The 9235-nt window shown below is 44.2% G+C and overlaps 2 protein-coding genes across 2 annotated transcripts; both read right to left on the bottom strand.

The window, feature by feature from the left end:
* Window positions 1-343: 343 nt before the first annotated feature.
* Window positions 344-1108, bottom strand: LOC128220131 (aspartate and serine-rich protein-like). The gene is made up of 2 exons (XM_052928401.1): window positions 922-1108; window positions 344-702 (listed from the first exon to the last, which is right to left on the bottom strand). Exons 1-2 carry the CDS (start codon window positions 1106-1108, stop codon window positions 344-346), a joined length of 546 nt encoding a protein of 181 aa, XP_052784361.1.
* Window positions 1109-5278: 4170 nt separating this feature from the next.
* Window positions 5279-7919, bottom strand: LOC128219681 (uncharacterized). Its single transcript, XM_052927585.1, has 2 exons — window positions 7612-7919; window positions 5279-6761 (listed from the first exon to the last, which is right to left on the bottom strand). Exon 2 carries the CDS (start codon window positions 6746-6748, stop codon window positions 5624-5626), a length of 1125 nt encoding a protein of 374 aa, XP_052783545.1. The 5' UTR covers window positions 6749-6761; window positions 7612-7919; the 3' UTR covers window positions 5279-5623.
* Between the last annotated feature and the right edge of the window lie 1316 nt (window positions 7920-9235).

Raw genomic sequence — 9235 nt, 5'->3', positions numbered from 1 at the left:
TGATAGTCAAGTCAAAGATTGGTGTTTTTGTGTGCGGCATCTTTGCCGTTTCTACAGTCTTGTTGTCGTTGTCATCAGGTTTGTGTCATTGTTAACAAGCTTCATGTCATTGTCGACTGGCTTTGTGTCGATGTCAAAAGGCTTTGTGTCGTTTTCAACAACCTTTGTGTCGCTGTAGGCAAGCTTGGTTTCGGTGTTGGTTTACTTGGTTTCGGTGTCGGCACGCTTTGTGTCATTGTCGACAGGCTTTGTATCGTTGTCAAAAGGCTTTGTGTTGTTGTCGACAAGCTTTGTGTCATTGGCGGCAGGCTAGGTGTCGTTTTCGATAAACATGGTGTCATTGTCAGCAGGCTTGGTGTAAATTGGCGACAGGCTTTATGTCGTTGTCGGCAGGCTTGGTGTCGTTGTCGGCATGCTTGGTGTCGTTGTCGGCATGCTTTGTGTTGTTGTCGGCAGGCTTGGTGTCGTTATCGGCATGCTTGGTATCGTTGTCGTCAGACTTGGTGTCGTTATCGGCATGCTTGGTGTCGTTGTCGTCAGACTTGGTGTCGTTTTCGGCTGGCTTGGTGTCGTTGACGGCAGGCTTTGTGCCGTTGTCGGCATGCTTGGTGTCGTTGTCGTCAGACTTGGTGTCGTTGTCGGCAGGCTTGGTGTGGTTTTCGGCATGCTTGGTGTCGTTGTCGGCATGCTTTGTGTTGTTGTCTGCAGGCTTGGTGTCGTTGTCGTCAGACTTGGTGTCGTTGTCGGCAGGCTTGGTGTAAATTAGCGACAGGCTTTATGTCGTTGTCGGCAGGCTTGGTGTCGTTGTCGGCAGGCTTGGTGTCGTTGTCGGCATGCTTGGTGTCGTTGTCGGCAGGCTTGGTGTCGTTATCGGCATGCTTGGTGTCGTTGTCGTCAGACTTGGTGTCGTTGTCGTCAGACTTGGTGTCGTTGTCGGCAGGCTTGGTGTCGTTATCGGCATGCTTGGTGTCGTTGTCGTCAGACTTGGTGTCGTTTTCGGCTGGCTTGGTGTCGTTGACGGCAGGCTTTGTGACGTTGTCGGCATGCTTGGTGTCGTTGTCGTCAGACTTGGTGTCGTTTTCGGCTGGCTTGGTGTCGTTGTCGGCATGCTTGGTGTCGTTGTCGACAGGCTTGGTGTCGTTGTTGGCAGGCTTGGTGTCGTTGACGGCAGGCTTTGTGCCGTTGTCGGCAGGCTGTGTGTCGATGTCGGCAGGCTTGGTGTCGTTGTTGGCAGTCTAGCTTGGTGTCGTTGACAGCGGGCTTTATGTCTGTGTCGGCAGGCTTGGTGTCGTTGTTGGCAGGCTTGGTGTCGTTGTTGGCAGGCTTGGTGTTGTTGACGGCAGGCTTTGTGTTGTTTTCGGCAAGCTTGGTGTCGTTGACGGCATGTTCGGTGCCGTTGTCGATAGGCTTGACGCCGTTGAAGGGAGGCAATAGAATAGCGAAACTCGTATTTTGGTGGCCGGAATTTCACATGAACGCTTTCTGCATTTCATACTATAAACTATAAACTTTGTATCTCCATATGTTATTTGGCCGGACACGGTTCGGACACGGGTCAAACGCGGATCGGACACGGATCGGAAACGGGTCAACCGCGGATCGAACACGGTTCGGACACGGATCGGACGCGGTTAGGACACGGATCGGGCGGGGGTAGGCCCCGGATCGGACACTGATCGGACGCGGATCGGACTCCGGTCGGACACTGATCGGACTGTGATCGGACGCGGATCGGACACTGATCGGACATGGATCGGACGCGGATCGGACCGGATCGCACACGGATCGGACACTGATTGGACAGTGGACACTGATCGGACGCTGATCGGACACTGATCGGACACTGATCGGACGTTGATGGGACGTGGAGCGGATACTGATCGGACACGGATCGGACACTAATCGGATACGGGTAGGACGCGGATCGGACAATGATCGGACCCGGATCGCACACGGATCGCGCACGGATCGGACACTGCGTTCAGATTTGTAACATATGCGAATTAAGATCGCCGAAGAGCGTAACTTCCCGGTAAAATGACGTTACACCAACGGAGGGTCGTTCAATGGGACATGCAGACGCGTTCTGGGATTGACATTTATTAAATATAATTATGAAAAATTGGTTCTGATTCATGTATTGTACAACACTACAGGAAATATATATATCCTTAAACGCTTTACAATAAGTTACATTTCGAAGCACGAACGTTAAATAGAAACATGGAAACCCGTTTATAGCGCATAACTAGCAGATGCCATTTATATCATCAACTTGGGCGATTGGAGCAATATTGCACAGTTTAATTGGCAGTCAATACAACACAATGGTCGAAGGATGAGTCCTTAAACACCTTAAACCCTTAATTGGCAATGCCATGATCATTTTAAATGTACCGGAAACAAGTAAAATTTGTTTGATTTCACTTGTCTAATAGTCAGCGATTGTAAATTACGTGGACTGGTTATAGTTCACGACGATATGACGCATGTATTAATGTCATCAAGTTCACGCCTCTGGCATCCTTAAGGGGACAATCGTTGTAAAACAAGACAAACGAACTTTATACACAACAATACACTTGTAGGTAAAAGCTAGGTTTCTTATTTTATTTCTTTAACAAAAACATCGAATATTCGAATACCGATTTTGACACTCGAATACCAAACGTTTGATCGAACAATCGAATATTCGAACATTTGTTTGCATTCCTATTGGAAATGGATCGGACCGATGATCGGACGCGGATCGAACGCTGATCGGACACCGATCGGAGACGGATCGAACATGGACGTACACGGATCGAACGTGGATCGGATCGATGATCGGATACATGGGTTATAGACCCAATTGTATCTAACTGGTTAGATTTTAATGGACGTGGACAGCGTGCACATGGAATACCGCCATTAGAAAAAATATTATTTGATATCATCTCATAGTTAGAATGTCATTTAATTTCAATAGTCACAATTGCTTCCCACATTTACAGATACAAATGTTTGATTATTATTCAGTCATGAGTCATTTCCATATAGAAAAACGTACATATTGAGCAATAATAAGTTTCATTCCCCGTATGCTTTGCTTTATGACTGTTTTTTTTTTTGGCAATTTGGTGCATTGATTGTTTATAACTTATATAGCTTTTTTATGCCCAAACTTATGGTCCGTCCGGTCGAAAATATTATGCGAACCTGTGTCATTAAAGACCCCAACACTGTTTGATCTAGAGTCTTGAAACCTTAAAGGAATGTTGATGAGATGATGAAGTTGTACACCTGGGGTTTCGTTTACAGCTGCACAAAGTATGGGGAAGTGTGGTCCTTCCAACTATCAAAAATGTATTTTGTTTGCATACTTGAGTGACCGATTTTTTTATATGGATAGACATTCATTTTTGTTTGTAAATAAATTAGAGCTCGTGTGAACATTTCATGTGTCATTTGACGCAAGTGGGGGCATTCGTGTCCTATGGACACAATCCTAGTTAACTTGCGTTTTTTTCTATATATTGTTTAAGTCACTTCCTGTCCGCTATGACCGGTGACCCCCCCAGCTGTTATTAACTGGTTCGTTTTTTACGTACACGTAGCGCCTACATGGAATACCGTCGTTATTGTACGGTAATGGGATTTAAATGTTCCCAGATTCATCTATTTATATGCTTCATAATAATCACCATTTGGCATCAAGTTAACACAGAGCGATAAATAGAACATAAAACGGATCCATGGACCAAAAAAGGTTGGATACTTACCATAAAGGTCTGTCGGGACAGTGGAAACAAAACATTTATTTTATTGTGTCCCAGAATAGAATCAGTATGTGTGACATTTTTTTTAAATAACTGTGATCCTTATAGTTTTTTTCTGTAACCCTACAACGGTTTAACTACAGTGTCCATTCAACGTTGAAACTGAAACGTTGTTTCAACCTTATTCCAACTTGTTTCAACCTTATTTCAACGTTGTTATTTCAGCGTTGTTTCAAGCTCATTTAACCTTTTTTCAACGTTGTGTTAACCTCATTTTAACGTTATTACAACCTATTTTCAACGTTGTTTCAACTTCATTTTAATATATCTCAACGTTGTTTCAACCTCAATTCAACGTTGTTTCAACCTAATTTCAACGTTGTTTCAACCTCATGTCGACGTTGTTTCAATCTATTTTCAACGTTGTTTCAACCTCATTTCAACGTTATTTCAACCTATTTTCAACGTTGTTTCAACCTCATTTCAACGTTGTTTTAACCTCATTTCAACGTTGTTTCATTCTTATTTCAACATATTTGTTTTATTATGTCCAAAACAGAAATCAGTATAATTATGTGACATTTTTTTAAATAATTGTGTTCTTTATAGTTTCTTTTCCGTAACCCTACAACGGATTACTACAGTGTCAATTCAACGTTGAAATATCAACGTTGGTTCAACCTCATTCCAACGTTGTTTCAACCTTATTTCAACCTCATTTCAACCTATTTTCAACGTTGTTTCAACCTAATTTTAGCCTATTTCAACGTGGTTTCAAACTAATTTTAACTTATTTTCAACGTTGTTTCATCCTCATTTCGACGTTGTTTCATCCTCATTTCAACATTGTTTCAACCTCATTTCAACGTTGTGTTAACCTCATTTCATCGTTGTTTTAACCTTATTTCAACGTTGTTTCAACCTCGTTTCAACGTTGTTTCAACCTCATGTCAACGTTGTTTAAACCTATTTTCAACGTTGTTTTAACCCCATTTCAATGTTAATTTAACCTATTTTCAACGTTGTTTCAACCACGTTTCAACGTTTTTCAACCTCATTTCAACCTATTTTCAACGTTGTTTCAACTTTATTTTTACTCTTTTTTTTCAATCTTATTTCAACCTATTTTCAACGTTGTTTCAACCAAATTTCAACCTATTTTCAACCTCATTTCAACGTTGATTCAACCTATTTTCAACGTTGTTTCAACCTCATTTTAACGTTGTTTCAACCTCATTTCAACGTTGTTTCAACCTTTTTGTGTTATTATGTCCAAGAATAGAATCAGTATATTTATGTGACTTTTTGTTTCATCCTCATATCATTCTCGTTGCAACCTCATTTCAACGTTGTTTCATCCTCATATCATTGTCGTTGCAACCTCATTTCAACGTTGTTTCAACGTTGAAGTTTGACCGTTGCTTCAACGTTGTTGTGCCTGCTGAGAAATATATCTTCTTTGAAGACTTTAAATGACCAATCTTATGTATACATGACATTGACCTTAAAACCGACATGGATGTAATGAGGTAGACCCTAGATGTTTTATTTTCAATTCTTGGTTGCTACAGAACAAGAGGAACATTGTGTGCATTTTGACTGGCTATACAAATTAAATAACAAGACATCCTTTCTTAAACATACTCATTGTACAAACAATGCCCGTTGCGTTTTTTCACAAATTAACTTTAACAACCAACAGCCTTGTACTGCCAGACAGCATTTGTACCTTAGTACAAATATAACAACTTATTAACTCTTTACCACCAAAACTGGTGTATCAATATCACTTCAGTTATGGAGTTATTTTAACTAGCCGAAAAAACAACACAAAAATAAATATGTAAGAATGCCCTGAATATGGGTTAGCCTTTTTTGCCGCCTGCTAGAAGCCACGACATCCTGCCTCCCATGCTCTTTCTTGCAATTTCCTCTCCCGCCGAGGTAATCCGCGCAACCCCACGACTGGATTGCGGAAGTCTACCATAACTTCCCATAAGCACGCTCATGGTCCCCTGTGACTTTCTATAATTTTCTTCCCCCTCTGACGTCACGCGCGATGCTGGCCGGGAGGACGCCGGGGAGCCGTACTCGTACAAGAGGCGGCCGACTTGTTTCCCCTTGTCAAGTTCAGCATTGTCATATGCATCGTCCTTGACCCGTGGCACGGGGCGGTTCGAGCTCGGAAGCCGCCCGGGACTATGCACAAGACACTTCATACGGCCACCTTTGTGCGGTTCTGCCATTTGTTCCGCTTCCGGTTTGACCCTTGGAGCGGGTCGAGCTGAGGGAGTGTTATTCCCATAGGAATTAAGAAGCTTTGCGACCGGCTTTCCTTCATGACTTTGCGCAATGTCTTCAGCTTCCGGTCGCACCCTCGGCACAGCTCGCGAGGATAACGGCGTGGCGTATTTGTGGATGTACTTATTCATTCTTGGTCCCGCTCCGAGCTGAGCAGTTTTTTCGGCTTCCTGTTTCACCCTAGGGACAGGGCGATCCGACGCTGGTAACTTTTTTGGATCATGGATAAGATTCTCCATCCGTCCTCCCTTATGTTCTTCTGCGATCGATTCCGCTTCCTGTTTAACTCTCGGGGCTGCCTGTGGCGATAATTGGAGCTTCCCTTGCTTGTGAAAAAGTTCTTTCGTTCTACCTCCTGCATGTAAAGTGGCGGTAGCCTCCGCTTCCGGCTTAACACGTGGTGCCGCCAACGTTCCTAGGTTTAAGCGCGGAGTAGGGCGTCCGCCAAACAGCTTACCGACTGTTCCTTTTCCGGCCTCGTAATTCTGTCGGGCAGAATTACTCTGACATTTTGGCTCCGGTTTTGGCGTCCGTGTAGTCTTGGCTCCGTATTTAAGCTCAAAAGTACCACGAGCTTTATTGGCATTACTAGAAGCTTCCGGTTTCACACGAGCTGCTGGACCAGGGGAAAGAGGAGCTGTTTCCTTTTTATATCCCGGGTATGGGCGTGCCGAGTCAGTCGCTGTCATTTTAGATGGAGATCTGTTAATGAGTAAAAACTAGAATTAATGATCATACTTTATTTAGTGTTAGTCCTACATTTTAAGCCAATCAAGGGCGCTAGAATTTTTAAATGTTTAATTTCTGAAGAACCGTTACTTAAATTATTGCCGAAGACTACTTCGGCATGAAATACAAAACAGGTAAATTACAATAACGTCGCATGCCATAGCCACGCTTACTGTTTGCATAATTATGCAAAGGCGCATTTTCAGTTTCAACGCTGATTTCAGGGGCGAATACAGAATTTGATATTAGAGGGGTCGTACGTTTTCAGACTTGCGCCACTCAAACAAAACTGAAATTTGTTTTGTTAACGTGTTGGCAAGGGAGTGGAGGTACTACCGGCCAAAGTCGATTTGAGGTTCCCTGCCCCTTGGATCCGCTAGTGGATTTAAATTACGTCACTATATATGTGTAGGTCTTGCAGTGATTGACATGTCTTTTTGACAGGAAGGCATACTATTAAAAGCGATACAACTTCGGGGGTCCCCTCCCTTGGGTTACTTTTTCACGAAGAAATTACTTACTTAACTTTAACCTTTACAAAGAAGTGCTATTTTCAAATGAGGTGTTACACAGAAACATCATGATAGTTTCAGTGCTGTACATTATAAGCATTTTCAACTTTTATAAAGCTGTATATACTAGATCTACCGATCCTCCGCTGTTTAAACCCTGACGATGCAATGTCGCAAAGATACATGATGAAAGTATAAAAACAACAGTAAAACCGTGGTAATTCAATAGTTTGTTTATCAGGAAAATAAGAAAAACACATACTGAAAACAATTACAGAAAATAGCATCTGTATTTAATCAAAATGACTCACCTCTTTTAACCTAATGCATATCCCAAAGTGTTCAATACCAGTTTAAGTTAAACCTATAGGAATCTTTAATATTTCAAGAGTATATTCCAATTCCCATAGCTGTAGAAAGTACACTTTCAGATAAACAGATATGATGTACTAGTAAACAACGTATGTAGTATAAATGAACTTTGCTTCAGTTCCTTGAATAATTAGTCTCAAAAAGTTATAAGAACAATTTAGTTCCACAATTATATATGTATAGGTTTAAGTTCGATCTAAAATATCAGACTAGGCATATTGATCGGATATGCTTTAACAAAATAAACATTAACCAATCAATAGATTTGTTCTAAACCTATTAATAAAACTTAATGGTAGAGTAGTTTCTTATGCCAGAAGCCTAAATGTATATTAAACCACACCTAAAAGCTATCATGGGCTGAGTTTGCGTGGTGGAGGATAGCAAGGGATGAACCAACAAGGGTAGTCTCTGCAAGGGAGGATGGGGAGTCCCCGCAGGGCAGGATGAAGAGCCAAAGAAAGGCAGAATTTTGAGACCCAGCAAGGCAGAATGGGAAGTCCCCACAAGGTAGGATGGGTAGTTCCTGCAAGGGAGGATGGGGAGTCCCAGCAAGGCAGGATGGAGAGTCCCAGAAAGACAGGATTTTGGGACCCAGCAAGGCAGGATGGGAAGTCCCCACAAGGTAGGATGGATAGTTCCTGCAAGGGAGGATGGGTAGTCTCAGAAAGGGAGGATGGGGAGTCCCAGCAAGGAACGATGGGGAGTACCAGAAAGGAAGGATGGGGAGTCCCAGCAAGGGAGGAATTGGAATCCCAGCATTGAAGGATGGTTAGTCCCAGCAAGGGAGGTTGTGGAGGTCCAGAAAGGGAGGATGGGGGAGTCCCAGAAAGGGAGGATGGGGAGCCCCAGCAAGGGAGGAAGGGGAGTCCCAGCATTGAAGGATGGTTAGTCCCAGCAAGGGAGGTTGTGGAGGTCCAGAAAGGGAGGATGGGGAGTCCCAGAAAGGGAGGATGGGGAGCCCCAGCAAGGGAGGAAGGGGAGTCCCCAGCAAGGGAGGAATTGGAGTCCCAGCATTGTAGGATGGTTAGTCCCAGTAAGGGAGGTTGTGGAGGTCCAGAAAGGGAGGATGGGGAGTCCCAGAAAGGGAGGATGGGGAGCCCCAGCAAGGGAGGAAGGGGAGTCCCAGCAAGGGAGGAATTGGAGTCCCAGCATTGTAGGATGGGTAGTCCCAGCAAGGGAGGTTGTGGAGGTCCAGAAAGGGAGGATGGGGAGTCCCAGAAAGGGAGGATGGGGAGCCCCAGCAAGGGAGGAAGTGGAGTCCCCAGCAAGGGAGGAATTGGAGTCCCAGCATTGTAGGATGGTTAGTCCCAGCAAGGGAGGTTGTGGGGGTCCAGAAAGGGCGGATGGGGAGTCCCAGAAAGGGAGGATGGGTAGCCCCAGCAAGGGAGGAAGGGGAGTCCCAGCAAGGGAGGAATTGGAGTCCCAGCATTGTAGGATGGGTAGTCCCAGCAAGGGAGGATGTGGAGTCCCAGAAAGGGAGGATGGGGAGCCCCAGCAAGGGAGGAATTGGAGTCCCAGCATTGTAGGATGGGTAGTCCCCGCAAGGGAGGATGTGGAGTC

Source organism: Mya arenaria, chromosome 15, assembly GCF_026914265.1.
Source record: "Mya arenaria isolate MELC-2E11 chromosome 15, ASM2691426v1".
NCBI lineage: Eukaryota > Metazoa > Mollusca > Bivalvia > Myida > Myidae > Mya > Mya arenaria.
Note: the sequence above shows the minus strand (reverse complement) of the source record. Positions and strands in the feature narration are given on the sequence as shown.

Excerpts from the sequence above, each read along its gene's own strand:
- LOC128220131 (XM_052928401.1), bottom strand. The coding sequence starts at position 1,108 with ATGCCGACAACGACACCAAGCCAGCCGAAAACGACACCAAGTCTGACG. Across the intron at positions 703-921 it reads CCTGCCGACAACGACACCAA|ACAACAACACAAAGCATGCC; the intron begins GTCTGACGACAA and ends CCAAGCCTGCAG.
- LOC128219681 (XM_052927585.1), bottom strand. The coding sequence starts at position 6,748 with ATGACAGCGACTGACTCGGCACGCCCATACCCGGGATATAAAAAGGAA.